The sequence below is a fragment of the Protopterus annectens genome, chromosome 16.part0 (assembly GCF_019279795.1).
Source record: "Protopterus annectens isolate FY-2018-M chromosome 16.part0, PAN1.0, whole genome shotgun sequence".
NCBI classification, from domain to species: Eukaryota; Metazoa; Chordata; order Ceratodontiformes; family Protopteridae; genus Protopterus; species Protopterus annectens.
Genome location: NC_056750.1, coordinates 858155709 through 858173386, shown reverse-complemented (window position 1 = coordinate 858173386; position 17678 = coordinate 858155709). Strand labels below are relative to the sequence as shown.

Genomic DNA, 17678 nt, shown 5'->3' with positions numbered 1-17678 from the left:
CTATGTGCAGTAGATATTATAGGACTTGGCCTTCCCTTATCTCAGTATTGCTGGGTATTAACAGACGCCTTCTAAACATGTGCAGTAGATGTAGGACACTCAGCCTTCCCTTATCTCAGTATTAATGGGTATTAACAGATGCCTTCTAACTATGTGCAGTAGATGTTGTAGGACTCTGCCTTCCCTTATCTCAGTAATACTGGGTATTAACAGATGCCTTCTAACTATGTGTAGTAGATGTAGGGCACTCAGCCTTCCCTTCTCTCAGTATTAATGGGTATTAACAGATGCCTTCTAACTGTGTGTAGTAGATGTTAAAGGACTCAGCCTTCCCTTCTCTCAGTATTAGTGGGTATTAACAGATGCCTTCTAACTGTGCAGTAGATGTTATAGGACTCAGTCTTCCCTTATCTCAGTATTACTTTAGCAATAACCCACGCCTGGGTGTGAGTAATGCTGGATTTACCCACGGTTGGCGTGGTTTGGTCACGAGGGCAAAGCCCGAGTGGCCAAAGACAACCGTGGGTAAATCCAGCATTACCCACACGCAGAAGTGGGTTATTGCTATTGTATAATGACATTATTTAAGAAAAAAAATACTTTCTTTTCTTAAATAATGGCATTGTATAATGCCTCCTTGCTGCCCTTCCGCAGCTGTCCGGTATTCTGCGGCAGTCCTGATGTATTGCGCATGCGTATGCTTGCGCACTACATCAGAGCTGTGGGTAGAAGCAGTGGAAAAAGCAAGATCTTTGTTGCTTTTTAGAAAGTGTCCTGCTATGTTAAAGGAGTTTAACATTGCGAGACAGCTTTAAAAAAAGCACCGTTGCTTTTTTAAAGCTGTTTCGCTATGTTAAACTTCTTTAATGTAGCGAGACACTTTCTAAAAAGCAACGGAGATCTTGCTTTCTACATTGCTTTAGAAAGTGTCTCGCTGTGTTAAAGGAGTTTAACATAGTGAGGCAGTTATAAAAAAAAGCAACGGAGATATTCCTTTCTCCGTTGGTTTTTTTAAAGCTGTCTTGCTATGTTAAACTCCTTTAACAAAGCGAGACAGTTTCTAAAAAGCAACAGAGATCTTACTTTCTCCGTTGCTGTAAGAAAAAAAAAAAAAAAAAAAAGACTTGTACTAATTTCCAATAGTATAAGTCTGATTTACAGTGTGCATGCTGACCTATCAGCGTGCACGTTTTGGCATATTAATGGGGGGGGGGGTTGTTGTATAATGGGTATTAACCAATGCCTTCTAACTATGTGCAGTAGATGCTATAGGACTCAGCTTTCCCTTATCTCAGTATTAATGGGTATTAACAGATGCCTTCTAACTGTGTGCAGTAGATGTTATATGACTCAGCCTTCCCTTATCTCTGTATTAATGGGTATTAACAGATGCCGTGGTGGTACAGCGGTAGCAGTGTTGCCTCACAGCAAGAGGTTCTGCTGTTAGATTCACGGCTGGAGTGCCTCCTGTGTGGAGTCTGCATGTCCTCCTTGCAGTCGAGTGGCCTCCGAAAGACATGAGTGAATGGGCGTGCCTTCGCTGAAGGGTGGGCGTCGGGCTGGCAACTTGGCACCATTAAAAAATCTACTGCCAATCATTAGCGGACCGGAGTTCTGCTGTGGCGATCCCCTAACCGGGGGAAGCCGAAAAAACAAGCAAACAACAACAGCAGATGCCTTTTAACTAGTGCAGTAGATGTTGTAGGACTTGCAGCCTTCCCTTATCTCAGTATTACTGGTTATTAACAGATGCCTTCTAACTATGTGCAGTAGATGTTGTAGGACTCTGCCTTCCCTTATCTCAGTATTACTGGGTATTAACAGATGCCTTCTAACTATGTGCAGTAGATGTTGTAGGACTCAGCCTTCCCTTATCTCAGTATTAATGGGTATTAACAGATGCCTTCTAACTATGTGCAGTAGATGTTGTAGGACTCTGCCTTCCCTTATCTCAGTATTACTGGGTATTAACAGATGCCTTCTAACTATGTGCAGTAGATGTTGTAGGACTCTGCCTTCCTTTATCTCAGTATTACTGGGTATTAACAGATGCCTTCTAACTATGTGCAGTAGATGTTGTAGGACTTGCAGCCTTCCCTTATCTCAGTATTACTGGGTAGTAACAGATGCCTTCTAACTGTGCAGTATATGTTGTAGGACTCTGCCTTCCCTTATCTCAGTATTACTGGGTATTAACAGATGCCTTCTAACTATGTGCAGTAGATGTTGTAGGACTCTGCCTTCCCTTATCTCAGTATTACTGGGTATTAACAGATGCCTTCTAACTATGTGCAGTAGATGTTGTAGGACTCAGCCGTCCCTTATCTCAGTATTAATGGGTATTAACAGATGCCTTCTAACTATGTGCAGTAGATGTTGTAGGACTCAGCCTTCCCTTATCTCAGTATTACTGGGTATTAACAGATGCCTTCTAACTATGTGCAGTAGATGTTCTAGGACTCAGCCTTCCCTTATCTCAGTATTACTGGGTATTAACAGATGCCTTCTAACTATGTGTAGTAGATGTTGTAGGACTCTGCCTTCCCTTATCTCAGTATTACTGGGTATTAACAGATGCCTTCTAACTATGTGCAGTAGATGTTGTAGGACTTGCAGCCTTCCCTTATCTCAGTATTACTGGGTATTAACAGATGCCTTCTAACTATGTGCAGTAGATGTTATAGGACTTGCAGCCTTCCCTTATCTCAGTATTACTGGGTATTAACAGATGCCTTCTAACTATGTGCAGTAGATGTTGTAGGACTCTGCCTTCCCTTATCTCAGTATTACTGGGTATTAACAGATGCCTTCTAACTATGTGCAGTAGATGTTGTAGGACTCAGCCTTCCCTTATCTCAGTATTACTGGGTATTAACAGATGCCTTCTAACTATGTGCAGTAGATGTTCTAGGACTCCGCCTTCCCTTATCTCAGTATTACTGGGTATTAACAGATGCCTTCTAACTATGTGCAGTAGATGTTGTAGGACTCTGCCTTCCCTTATCTCAGTATTACTGGGTATTAACAGATGCCTTCTAACTATGTGCAGTAGATGTTGTAGGACTCTGCCTTCCCTTATCTCAGTATTACTGGGTATTAACAGATGCCTTCTAACTATGTGCAGTAGATGTTGTAGGACTTGCAGCCTTCCCTTATCTCAGTATTAATGGGTATTAACAGATGCCTTCTAACTATGTGCAGTAGATGTTGTAGGACTCTGCCTTCCCTTACCTCAGTATTACTGGGTATTAACAGATGCCTTCTAACTATGTGCAGTAGATGTTGTAGGACTCAGCCTTCCCTTATCTCAGTATTACTGGGTATTAACAGATGCCTTCTAACTATGTGCAGTAGATGTTGTAGGACTCAGCCTTCCCTTATCTCAGTATTACTGGGTATTAACAGATGCCTTCTAACTATGTGCAGTAGATGTTGTAGGACTCTGCCTTCCCTTATCTCAGTATTAATGGGTATTAACAGATGCCTTCTAACTATGTGCAGTAGATGTTGTAGGACTTGCAGCCTTCCCTTATCTCAGTATTATTGGGTATTAACAGATGCCTTCTAACTATGTGCAGTAGATGTTGTAGGACTCTGCCTTCCCTTATCTCAGTATTACTGGGTATTAACAGATGCCTTCTAACTATGTGCAGTAGATGTTGTAGGACTCTGCCTTCCCTTATCTCAGTATTACTGGGTATTAACAGATGCCTTCTAACTATGTGCAGTAGATGTTGTAGGACTCTGCCTTCCCTTATCTCAGTATTACTGGGTATTAACAGATGCCTTCTAACTATGTGCAGTAGATGTTGTAGGACTCAGCCTTCCCTTATCTCAGTATTACTGGGTATTAACAGATGCCTTCTAACTATGTGCAGTAGATGTTGTAGGACTCAGCCTTCCCTTATCTCAGTATTAATGGGTATTAACAGATGCCTTCTAACTATGTGCAGTAGATGTTGTAGGACTTGCAGCCTTCCCTTATCTCAGTATTACTGGGTATTAACAGATGCCTTCTAACTATGTGCAGTAGATGTTGTAGGACTTGCAGCCTTCCCTTATCTCAGTATTACTGGGTATTAGCAGATGCCTTCTAACTATGTGCAGTAGATGTTGTAGGACGCTGCCTTCCCTTATCTCAGTATTACTGGGTATTAACAGATGCCTTCTAACTATGTGCAGTAGATGTTGTAGGACTCTGCCTTCCCTTATCTCAGTATTACTGGGTATTAACAGATGCCTTCTAACTATGTGTAGTAGATGTTATAGGACTTGCAGCCTTCCCTTATCTCAGTATTACTGGGTATTAACAGATGCCTTCTAACTATGTGCAGTAGATGTTGTAGGACTCTGCCTTCCCTTATCTCAGTATTACTGGGTATTAACAGATGCCTTCTAACTATGTGCAGTAGATGTTGTAGGACTTGCAGTCTTCCCTTATCTCAGTATTACTGGGTATTAACAGATGCCTTCTAACTATGTGCAGTAGATGTTGTAGGACTCTGCCTTCCCTTATCTCAGTATTACTGGGTATTAACAGATGCCTTCTAACTATGTGCAGTAGATGTTGTAGGACTCTGCCTTCCCTTATCTCAGTATTACTGGGTATTAACAGATGCCTTCTAACTATGTGCAGTAGATGTTGTAGGACTCTGCCTTCCCTTATCTCAGTATTACTGGGTATTAACAGATGCCTTCTAACTATGTGCAGTAGATGTTGTAGGACTCAGCCTTCCCTTATCTCAGTATTACTGGGTATTAACAGATGCCTTCTAACTATGTGCAGTAGATGTTGTAGGACTCTGCCTTCCCTTATCTCAGTATTAATGGGTATTAACAGATGCCTTCTAACTATGTGCAGTAGATGTGGTAGGACTCTGCCTTCCCTTATCTCAGTATTACTGGGTATTAACAGATGCCTTCTAACTATGTGTAGTAGATGTTGTAGGACTCTGCCTTCCCTTATCTCAGTATTAATGGATATTAACAGATGCCTTCTAACTATGGGCAGTAGAATGTTGTAGGACTTGCAGCCTTCCCTTATCTCAGTATTACTGGGTATTAACAGATGCCTTCTAACTATGTGCAGTAGATGTTGTAGGACTCTGCCTTCCCTTATCTCAGTATTACTGGGTATTAACAGATGCCTTCTAACTATGTGCAGTAGATGTTGTAGGACTCAGCCTTCCCTTATCTCAGTATTAATGGGTATTAACAGATGCCTTCTAACTATGTGCAGTAGATGTTGTAGGACTCAGCCTTCCCTTATCTCAGTATTACTGGGTATTAACAGATGCCTTCTAACTATGTGCAGTAGATGTTGTAGGACTCTGCCTTCCCTTATCTCAGTATTAATGGGTATTAACAGATGCCTTCTAACTATGTGCAGTAGATGTTGTAGGACTCAGCCTTCCCTTATCTCAGTATTACTGGGTATTAACAGATGCCTTCTAACTATGTGCAGTAGATGTTGTAGGACTCAGCCTTCCCTTATCTCAGTATTAATGGGTATTAACAGATGCCTTCTAACTATGTGCAGTAGATGTTGTAGGACTCTGCCTTCCCTTATCTCAGTATTACTGGGTATTAACAGATGCCTTCTAACTATATGCAGTAGATGTTGTAGGACTCTGCCTTCCCTTATCTCAGTATTACTGGGTATTAACAGATGCCTTCTAACTATGTGCAGTAGATGTTGTAGGACTCTGCCTTCCCTTATCTCAGTATTAATGGGTATTAACAGATGCCTTCTAACTGTGCAGTAGATGTTGTAGGACTCAGCCTTCCCTTATCTCAGTATTACTGGGTATTAACAGATGCCTTCTAACTATGTGCAGTAGATGTTGTAGGACTCTGCCTTCCCTTATCTCAGTATTAATGGGTATTAACAGATGCCTTCTAACTATGTGCAGTAGATGTTGTAGGACTCTGCCTTCCCTTATCTCAGTATTAATGGGTATTAACAGATGCCTTCTAACTATGTGCAGTAGATGTTGTAGGACTCTGCCTTCCCTTATCTCAGTATTAATGGGTATTAACAGATGCCTTCTAACTATGTGCAGTAGATGTTGTAGGACTCTGCCTTCCCTTATCTCAGTATTAATGGGTATTAACAGATGCCTTCTAACTATGTGCAGTAGATGTTGTAGGACTCAGCCTTCCCTTATCTCAGTATTACTGGGTATTAACAGATGCCTTCTAACTATGTGCAGTAGATGTTCTAGGACTCAGCCTTCCCTTATCTCAGTATTATTGGGTATTAACAGATGCCTTCTAACTATGTGCAGTAGATGTTGTAGGACTTGCAGCCTTCCCTTATCTCAGTATTACTGGGTATTAACAGATGCCTTCTAACTATGTGCAGTAGATGTTGTAGGACTCAGCCTTCCCTTATCTCAGTATTACTGGGTATTAACAGATGCCTTCTAACTATGTGCAGTAGATGTTGTAGGACTCAGCCTTCCCTTATCTCAGTATTACTGGGTATTAACAGATGCCTTCTAACTATGTGCAGTAGATGTTGTAGGACTCTGCCTTCCCTTATCTCAGTATTACTGGGTATTAACAGATGCCTTCTAACTATGTGCACTAGATGTTGTAGGACTCTGCCTTCCCTTATCTCAGTATTACTGGGTATTAACAGATGCCTTCTAACTTTGTGCAGTAGATGTTGTAGGACTCTGCCTTCCCTTATCTCAGTATTAATGGGTATTAACAGATGCCTTCTAACTATGTGCAGTAGATGTTGTAGGACTTGCAGCCTTCCCTTATCTCAGTATTACTGGGTATTAACAGATGCCTTCTAACTATGTGCAGTAGATGTTGTAGGACTCAGCCTTCCCTTATCTCAGTATTACTGGGTGTTAACAGATGCCTTCTAACTATGTGCAGTAGATGTTGTAGGACTCTGCCTTCCCTTATCTCAGTATTACTGGGTATTAACAGATGCCTTCTAACTATGTGCAGTAGATGCTGTAGGACTTGCAGCCTTCCCTTATCTCAGTATTAATGGGTATTAACAGATGCCTTCTAACTGTGCAGTAGAATTTGTAGGACCCAGCCTTCCCTTATCTCAGTATTACTGGGTATTAACAGATGCCTTCTAACTATGTGCAGTAGATGTTGTAGGACTTGCAGCCTTCCCTTATCTCAGTATTACTGGGTATTAACAGATGCCTTCTAACTATGTGCAGTAGATGTTGTAGGACTCAGCCTTCCCTTATCTCAGTATTACTGGGTATTAACAGATGCCTTCTAACTATGTGCAGTAGATGTTGTAGGACTCTGCCTCCCCTTATCTCAGTATTACTGGGTATTAACAGATGCCTTCTAACTATGTGCAGTAGATGTTGTAGGACTCTGCCTTCCCTTATCTCAGTATTAATGGGTATTAACAGATGCCTTCTAACTATGTGCAGTAGATGTTGTAGGACTTGCAGCCTTCCCTTATCTCAGTATTACTGGGTATTAACAGATGCCTTCTAACTATGTGCAGTAGATGTTGTAGGACTCTGCCTTCCCTTATCTCAGTATGAATGGGTATTAACAGATGCCTTCTAACTATGTGCAGTAGATGTTGTAGGACTCTGCCTTCCCTTATCTCAGTATTACTGGGTATTAACAGATGCCTTCTAACTATGTGCAGTAGATGTTGTAGGACTCTGCCTTCCCTTATCTCAGTATTACTGGGTGTTAACAGATGCCTTCTAACTATGTGCAGTAGATGTTGTAGGACTCAGCCTTCCCTTATCTCAGTATTAATGGGTATTAACAGATGCCTTCTAACTATGTGCAGTAGATGTTGTAGGACTCTGCCTTCCCTTATCTCAGTATTACTGGGTATTAACAGATGCCTTCTAACTATGTGCAGTAGATGTTGTAGGACTTGCAGCCTTCCCTTATCTCAGTATTACTGGGTATTAACAGATGCCTTCTAACTATGTGCAGTAGATGTTGTAGGACTCTGCCTTCCCTTATCTCAGTATTACTGGGTGTTAACAGATGCCTTCTAACTATGTGCAGTAGATGTTGTAGGACTCTGCCTTCCCTTATCTCAGTATTACTGGGTATTAACAGATGCCTTCTAACTATGTGCAGTAGATGTTGTAGGACTTGCAGCCTTCCCTTATCTCAGTATTACTGGGTATTAACAGATGCCTTCTAAGTATGTGCAGTAGATGTTGTAGGACTCTGCCTTCCCTTATCTCAGTATTACTGGGTGTTAACAGATGCCTTCTAACTATGTGCAGTAGATGTTGTAGGACTCAGCCTTCCCTTATCTCAGTATTACTGGGTATTAACAGATGCCTTCTAACTATGTGTAGTAGATGTTATAGGACTTGCAGCCTTCCCTTATCTCAGTATTACTGGGTATTAACAGATGCCTTCTAACTATGTGCAGTAGATGTTGTAGGACTCTGCCTTCCCTTATCTCAGTATTAATGGGTATTAACAGATGCCTTCTAACTATGTGCAGTAGATGTTGTAGGACTTGCAGCCTTCTTTTATCTCAGTATTACTGGGTATTAACAGATGCCTTCTAACTATGTGCAGTAGATGTTGTAGGACTCTGCCTTCCCTTATCTCAGTATTAATGGGTATTAACAGATGCCTTCTAACTATGTGCAGTAGATGTTGTAGGACTTGCAGCCTTCCCTTATCTCAGTATTACTGGGTATTAACATATGCCTTCTAACTATGTGCAGTAGATGTTGTAGGACTTGCAGCCTTCCCTTATCTCAGTATTACTGGGTATTAACAGATGCCTTCTAACTATGTGTAGTAGATGTTGTAGGACTCAGCCTTCCCTTATCTCAGTATTACTGGGTATTAACAGATGCCTTCTAACTATGTGCAGTAGATGTTGTAGGACTCTGCCTTCCCTTATCTCCGCATTACTGCTGTTTTGAGTTTTTGTAGTTTGATGGGACAATTGCATGCAGGTAACAGAGGAAGGGAAGAAAAACATTCTTGTATATTAATAGCGGAAATGTCAGAAGTACACAATTCACTTTTTTCAACTTTTGTAGCACAATAACACCTGTTGTTGGGAAGAAGAGGAGAAGGAATCCTTCATCTGACACGTCTGATGTCGAACTCACGCCACCTCAGTCTCCCAAGGAGGAGGAAGAAACCGCTATTCAGGTATGTAAACACCTGTGACAGTTTGAAAAGAGAGAGAGAGAGACTGTCTTGAGTCATAGGCATGCTTAGTTGTTTATAGTTGACAAAAAGTGATGTTTAATTTATTCACTTTCATTTAACTGGGGTACCATACTGATCAATTTGAACCGTTTTCATGTTCAGCTTGGACTTGTACAGCCAAGAGGTAACAAGAAGGTACAGTTGATTGTAGTGGGTAAATATTAATGAAGCTTTAACGGACAGAAGTAGAATGGAAAGTGTAAGTGGACATTAAGGCATACACGACTATTGAAGAAAGTTTGTAAACAGTATATACAGTAAATTTGTGCATTTTTATAGATTTGTGGTTTAGTAGTTTGGAGAAGAGGAAAGAGTATAAAAACAGATGTAATGTTTGTCTTTTTTTTTTTTCTCTGCTCCAGCATGTGAATTGGTATATCTGGTTGGATCTGAACTCAGTGAAGTATACCAAAGCACTGGATCAGAGAAGGTGTTCTTTGTGTTTCACTGTTGCAGTCATCACCTGTGGCTTATCCCTGCTATGGTAGCCCTTGGCCAGCCCGAATACCAGAGTCAATGTTTTTCTGTGTCGGCTGCAGTCTTGTGTCAAGTTGTCGGTGCTATAAAGCAAAGCAGCCACCATCATTACATCTGTCTTTCTTGCCAAGGAGCCCGTAGCAGAATCAGTTCACGCAAGTGTCAGTCTGTCGATACCAGAGCTGGAATTTCAGCTGAAAACGTCTAAAGCTAAGTACCCCGTTGGGGACCCTTTTTTCTTGCCCTAACTGATATCCGAAAAATGTAACAATTCTCGCCTGTAGAAAGCAGATCCCACACTGAGACTTCCATTCTTCGTCACTTGTTTAGGCCCAGACCACTGTGTCCGCATTTGCCGGTTCTGTGCCCTCTGTAATGCGAGAACCATTCACCATAGAGCTCTTATTGTAGACTGTTATTTTCATGTTCCATCTTCTAATTCTGAAATGGTGTCAGCCAGCCAACAGTCCATGGACTTTCTGAAAAAACACAGAGATAAAGATGGAGACAGACCACGCAAGGCCAAGCCTTTTGATGACTCTACCGCTAAGCAGGTCGTCAGTTCACCGGAATTCAGTGAGGCACTTTTGCAGCCCCTGATGCCTGATTCGATATCTATGCAGGCCTCTATCCAGACCCTTTTGGAGTCTGGTATGCTGCAGAAATCTTCGTCTTCTGAGCCTTTGTTTGCCTGTGTTGGATCTGGAGCCGCGACGCAGGCACCGGCTTCCGAGGAGGCCTTTCGCACTACAGAATCTAGACAAAAGGCAACGCCTTCTCTTCCGACTACGGTTTCTCTCAGACCGACAGATTCTCCCATTCCTAGAAGCCAGGTCACTCCTAGAAAATCTGCTTCTAGCCATCATATTGCTCCTGCTCCACCACCCCAAGCACAAATTCTTAAAATGGCAGAGGGTCTCATCTCCCTTATCTGGGGAAGTCCAGCCACAGCTTCAAAAAGGAAAAGGCACCCTTCTCCAGAAGTTATGACGGAACAGGATTCTGAGGAATTGGAATATTTAGATTTTGAAGAGAAACAGCAACCGCTGAGTGCTTATGAGGATTCAGGTGTAGAGGAATCCATCCCTTCTGACTCCCCTCCAGTGGACGGCTCCTTTGGGGAAACCCTTCACACCTGCAGGGAATGTTTCCAATGGGAATCTCAGGACTTTCCCCAGTCTAAGAAAAGACTTAGAGAGCTGCTGGACTTGCCCCAGCACAGACCCCTGGCCATCCCCCCTATTTTAGAAGTGGTTGATGATGTTTTCCATGAATCCAGCTTGGCCCCCGATGCCCTCCCACCTGCTCCCAGTAAACCTGACTGGTATTAGAGTACCAGATTCTCACAAATACCTGCACAGAAATCCTGCTGCAGACGCAGAGGTCATTACACAGGGATCTAAAGGAGCTAAGACAAGTTCAGCCAAGAATCTTATTCCTTTTCACAAGGATTCCAGAGATCTGGACAGATTGGCTAAAAAAGTGTACACCTCTGCAACCTTATCTATCAGAGCACTCAACTGTCAGTTTTACATGTTAAAATATCAACAACACACTTTGGAACTATTAAACAAAAGTTTTCTACCTTTCCTGACTGCCAATTCAAAATAGTTAGCAGATTTACTGCACTCTGCTTGTCAAGTGGCCAAACGCTCATTACACTGTGGATATGACGCCCTAGAATCATCTAGCAGGACAGCAGTGTCAGGCTCTATCATTAGGAGACATGCATAGCTGAAGGAACAACCTCTCCCTGATCCGGTCAAGTCTAAACTAATTGATGCACCCCTGGATAAGGACTGCTTGTTTGGAGTAAAAGCAGAAGAGGTGCTTAAAGATGGAAGACAAAGCAAAATCTATGCAAACAGTAAAAGATTTCTTTGAGGTTCAAACTCCCATGTTCAGCAGGAACTTTCCCTCTAAGCACTGGTCCTTCCCTGCAGCTAGCAGACAGGGCCAAGATCAGCCCTGCAGGGACAGACCATCCAGGCCCCTATCCCAGGGCCAGCAGAGAAGCAAACAGTGGACCATGTCTGCCCCTAAGGCAGGGAGAGGTTAGTGTTTCACTGTTGCAGTCATCACACTTGGGTTATCTGCCTGCAGGTAGCCCTCAGTTGGCCCGAATACCAGAGTCTTGGGATTTCTGCGTCGTCTGCTGTCGCTTCTTACATGACATCAGGTCGCCAGGGATATAAAACAGGCAGCCAATGCCATTACATCAGTCTTTCTTGCCGAGGAGCCCGAAGATGTTCGCAAGTGCCGGTCAGCCGCGATCTGAAATTTTTGTTTTTCAAGCTTCAAACCTGAAGTCTACTAAAGCGAAGTACCCCATTGGGGATCCTTTTTTCTTGCTCTAGCCGATGTCAGAAAAAGTTAACAATTGTCTTGCCTGTGGAAAGCAAATACCTCACAGAGATTTTCATTCTTACTGCGTCATGTTTAGGCCCACACCACGACGTCCCTTGCTGTTGGTTTTGTGCTTTGTTTAACGTGCGAACCATTAATCAAGCTATATTTATTTATTTATTTATTTCAGTTTGGTGACCGGGGAGGTCGTTTTCAGTGGAGGCCCGGGGAGAAAAGCTCCACAGTACAATGTTAAATCACATAATGAGAATACTAGTAACATACAAAGAACAATTATTACAGTCAAAATAGGTGGAAATTCCACAAAACAGTTGGTATACAGTATGAATTCATTTATAATTAAGCAACTAAGATGTTAAGAAGAATTGTCCAGGAGGACGACAGGCATAGAACATAAGGATTAGAAGTGGGGATGTTAGTTACATTAACAATGCATGACTAAGAGGCAAATTAGAGAGGTATGAAGTTTAGCCAGGAGAGAAGGAGGAGGGGAGCTTGGGAGGTATGGAATGAAGAGCACAGTTACATTTTCTTTGTGCAGGTGGCAGTGGAGTTGTGTTTTGAAGGAGTGTAGGTTGTCACAGGTCCTCAGTGTAGAGGGCAGGGCATTCCATTTTTTAGCTAGGGTAAAGGAGATTAGAAGCTGACCAGCTGGGCGCTTTGGATTGTGGACGGAAATAAGGTTTTGGTGAGAAGATCTGAGGGGTCTGGGGGGTTATAAGGTTGAAGAATATTTGATAGTGCAGGGCAGCTGCTAGGTTGAAATAGTTTGAGGGCTGAGACAATTTTGAGATAGTCTAGTTGATTAGGGAGTTCAAGCCAATTTAAAGTTTGAAGGGAGGTGCAGTGATGAGAGAGGGAATTTGCCTTGGTGGCGAATTTGGAGATTTTATTGTAGCATACTTCCAGTTTGGTGGTTAGGGTGGAAGACAGATTTGTAAGCAGAGGAGCACCATATAGAAGAGATGGGAGGAGATGGGTAGTGGCCAAGGTATGTCTAGTAGAGGAGGAGAGGAATTGATTGTTTCTGTGTAGTAGGCCGAGTTTTATGTGGGTTTTCTTGATAAGTTGGATGTGGGTATTGAATTTTAAGTGTTCATCGATGGTGATCCCTAGGAGTTTGACGGAGGGAACGATGTCAATGATTGAGTTGTCAAGGCTTGTAATTTGAAATGAGTTTTTTTTAGTGGGGTGGATTTAGAGTGAGTGAATAGAAGAATCTTAGTTTTGTTAGCGTTAAGTGAGAAATGGTTTTGGTGCATCCATTTTTCAGTGGTTGATAAAGGCGGTTTGAGTTAGAGACTTGAGTTCTGTAAGGTTAGAGGCATAGCAGATCAAAGTTGAGTCATCTGCGTATTGGACAATTTTGGTATTGGGAATAGCTTTGTGGAAATCGTTAACGAAGATGTTGAATAGCAGAAGGCCAAGTATGGACCCTTGGGGGAACTCCTGTGGGGGTGGGAAGGAAGCTGGAGGAGGCTTGGCCCCATTTCACGGCTTGGGACCTGTCTGAGAGGTAGCTGGAAAACCAGGTTAGAGTTTTTGGGGAGACGTTGAGGTTAGATAGATGGTTTAGTAGATGGGAGTGGGAGATGGTATTGAAAGCTTTAGTTAAGTCTAATGGAACTGATGAAACTAAGTTACTAGAGTCTCGAGCTGAATTGACAGAGTGTAGGAAGGAGAATAAGGGCTGTGTTGGTATTATGTCCAGGGTGGAAGCCATGCTGGGTAGGAGAGAGCAGTTGGTGTTTGGTTAGGAATGGCATGAGCTGCAGATGAATGCATTTTTCAAGAATTTTTGAGATGGGTGAGAGGATGGCTATGGTGCAGAAGTTGGAAAAGTTAGTTTTTGCCACCTTTATGGAGTGGAAGAATAAAAGCAGAGCGCCATAGTTTGGGTTCATAGGACTCGAGTAGTTATGTGTTTATCAGGATGCTGATGGGGAGAGCAATACTTTCAGAGGCAATATTTAAGGAGGAGGAGGGGATGTCAGGGGCATTGGTGCAAGGTTTGAGTTTGGAGAGAAGTTTTTTTTATAAGGTAGGCAGACACAGGTTTAAGTTCAAAGACAGGAGTTGAGAGAGGTGAGGTGGAGGAAACTTGGGCAGAGGGGGGTGCGGGGATGTTGGGGAAGGTTTTGGTTAGCTCAGCAATAATAGAGGTGAAGAAGGTATTGAATAGTTTGGCAATTTCTTGGTCAGATTTGATAGCATCAGGGCAGGGGTTGTTAGTTGTACCAGTCTTAAGGAGAGAGTTAATGAAGTTCCAGAATTGTTTGGGGTTTTTTGCATCATTTATTTGTAGATGGTTGTAGTAGGACTTTTTGTCTATTATAACTTGTTTTTTGGCTAGGTTTCGTAGTTGTTTGTATTTAAGTAAGAATACAGGTTGTTTATGATGGAGATAGCTTTTCCAAGATTTATCTCTTTGTTGCTTGATTTTCTTGGTTTCTTTAGTTAGCCAAGGGGCAGTCTTGGCTTTAACTCTCTTAGTTCGTATTGGAGCTAGGGAATTTAGGGATAGTAAGGAATTTGGAATTGAAGAAATCAACGGCTTTGTCTAGGGGTAGTGCTTTTAGTGCATTTCAGTTGGTGATTTTGAGGGAGTCAGAGAAGGTGGAGGGGTTAAAGTTAGATAAATTACGAGTATGTAAGAGTTTGTGGGAGAATGGGGAAGAGGAAGTAGGTGAAGGCAGGGAGGTGGTCTCCTAGTGGGTTGGGAGTGACACCAGATGTAGTAGTTCTGTTGGGGTGAGACACCAGGATCCAGTCTAGGATGGAGCCGGTGAGGTTGGTTTTGTTGGGCCTGGTGGTAGAGTTAATAAGTTGTGTAAAGTTGAAGAGATTGATTGATATGGTGGGATTTATGATTAATGATTTTTTGCCAGTCAATATTTACATCTCCCATTATGTAGGTTTCATAATTAATATTTGAGGAGGTCTAAGAGAGGATGTCTTCCAAGGTACTGGTGTTGTTACCTGGGGGAATGTAAAGGGAGATGATGCAGATACTTTTGTGGTCATTTAATTTTAGAATGCCAGTAATTATTTCAGCGTTATTAAAGGAAGGGATATGATTTGGGAAGGGAGTGATGGATAAGTGATTGGAGTAGATTAGTGCTACACTACCACCTCTTTTATTTAGGCGGTCAGATCTTTGTCACTAAATTCTGTCGTTCTCTATCGTGGTATTTCACTGTTGCATTCATTACATTTGGGTAATCTACTGGCAGGTTGCCCTCAGTCGGCCTGAATTCAAAAGTCTCGGGTCCTGCATCAGTTGCTGTCTCCTCTTCTATGATGTCAGGTAGTCAGGGGTATAAAACAAGCAGCCGACTACATTTTCTTTAGTCTTTCTTGCCACGTGGTGCCTGAAGCAGAAGCAGTTCGCAAGTGCCAGTCGGCCGACTCCTGAAATTTTCGTGTTTCAGAACCGAAGTCTTCACTAAAGCCAGGTATCCCGTTGGGGAAACTTTTTTCTTGCTCCATACCGATGTCAGAAAAAGTTAATTGTATTTATTATTTATTTATTTTACATTTGTTGACCGGGCTAGTCTAGCTGGATACATGTCCATTTTCAGTAGAGGCCCGGGGAGATAAGTTCCAAAGACATATGGAAAAAATACAAATATAAAACTCCAATATAAAATATAAAAAGAAGTAACAGTAAAGATACATACAAAACTGAATTTCGAAAGTGGTAGCAGTTTGAAAAGTAAACAAAATTAATTTTTTTTTTTTCATAATAGCAATAGATGAGCATTCGTTATAACAATATTAACATCAATAGTTCAAATGAGATTAGCAAGGACAGTAAGGGGTACTGTCGAAATTCAAGACAAAGTAAATATACATAACGATGTAAGGATGTTAATGATGAGATGTAGAAAGTAAGTCGGGGTTAGTGCAGGAACATAACCAGTGTGTATTGAGAGATAATTTGTTTCTTTTTAAATAGTGCAGGAGATGACAGAGAAGTGAGCTCAGTAGGAAGTGAATTCCATAACTTTCCAACAGTATTAGAGAACAGGGCATCACCTGCTGAGTTGTAAGATCAGCAAGTGTTAAGAAGTTTTAGATGAGCGTAGGTTTTTAGAATTGCTGTAGGGGGTGAAAAGGTTTAAGAGTATTGGTGTATTTGGGGGTTGAGAGAAGATCTTGTGGGCTATAGCAAGCTGGAGATATTGTAGATGATGTGGCAACTCAAGCCAGCCAAGTTGTTTTAGATTAAGGTAGTGATGAGTTCTGAAAGGAGAGGCATTAGCAAATTGAGCAATATTATTATAGGATACTGCTAGTTTGCTGAGGTTGTTTTTAGAAAGATTTGTATAAATAGGTGAGGCATAGAGGAGAGATAAGGTGAGTTCTTGCTATAGCGGCCCTGGCTGCTGGTGTTAGAAAGGGTTTGATTCTGTAGAGGGATTCTAGTTTTTTATTGACTGTTTTTATAGTGTTCAGGCTTGTTGGCTGTTGGTGAAGCACCCTCCAAGAGGAAAAAACACTGAGAGAAGAAGGGAGCCACTTTTTAGATTTTAAGTATTTTTTCTCTGTTTATTTGCTAAGTTTTTCTGCATAGCTGCCTAGCTTGAGCATTTTCTGGCTTGTTAAACTTGATTTCTGTATTAGTAGCAGTATTTAGAGCACAACCAAAAGCTGTTTGCTGAATTTCCTGTTTGCACTTAATTTTAAATCGTTTTTTTCTTAAAACTTGCATATTTTCTGTCCTTAACCTAGCACTCTTGTGTGGGGTCATTTACTGCACTGTTATAACTTGATATTACTTGTGAACCTCTGCTATCTCTGTAAAAAAACAAAAACAAAAAAAAAAATATTGCTTTTTTCCCACTTTTCTGAGAGTTAAAAAAGTTCAGTTACAGGCTTGCTGTTCCTGAACTGTTTGAAAGTTTCTGTGAGGCCATTTTTGCTTGGGCTGAAGGAGGGTCTCTGTGTTGATCAGTGGCAGTGACTAACATTGAGCAGCTTCCCTGCCCCCCGTAGAGGTGGTTACTGACTTGAAACTGTAGTTTTATTGTCCGTTTTGGGTCTATTCCTGCTTCTTTCCAGCCCCTGCTATCAAGCACGCTTTAACGTGCTTTAGCGCGAATTAGCGCGGAGTTGCCACTAGAGCAGCATCGGGCAGCGCCGGTTAAACAAGGTTAAACACTTTCTGGCTCCAGAAAGTCTGTTCTTCAATTTTTCCCGTAGAACTGCTCTGTTAGGAACCTAAACAGTTTACACCTTCACTAAAAAGTGCAGCACTTGTTCCAATTAGCTTTTTCTTCTCAAAAAGCTCAGCACTTGTCTTATAAGCATATCCCTTGTCTTATAAGCATATCCCTTGTCTTATAAGCATTCTCTTTGCAGGTCAAGCACTCCTATATTATACAAATCTCTCACTAGCAAAACCCCCCAGGAGTGCCCACTTCCCTGCTAAGCCCACTACTTTTCTGTCTCATACCAACTCATAATTCTTTCTAGCATGTCGAAGGGTCAGATGCTGGCGTCCTCTCCTGCCCAGTTGGTGAATCTGGGAATTCTGAGACAATGTTACAATTGCCTCATGTACACGGACAACCCTCTCCTCCTTCCGCGTAACACTAACACTTGTGAGAGATGCAGCTATTTAGCCA

At 41.9% G+C, this 17678-nt stretch overlaps 1 protein-coding gene across 1 annotated transcript in view; it reads left to right on the top strand.

The window, feature by feature from the left end:
• Positions 1–17678, top strand: part of CHD8 (chromodomain helicase DNA binding protein 8) — a gene marked incomplete in the record, with an annotated part of 4119653 nt that overhangs the window by 354460 nt on the left and 3747515 nt on the right. Inside the window, 1 exon segment of the mRNA XM_044057960.1 lies at positions 9030–9144. Within this exon segment, the coding sequence (XP_043913895.1) occupies positions 9030–9144 (115 nt within the window).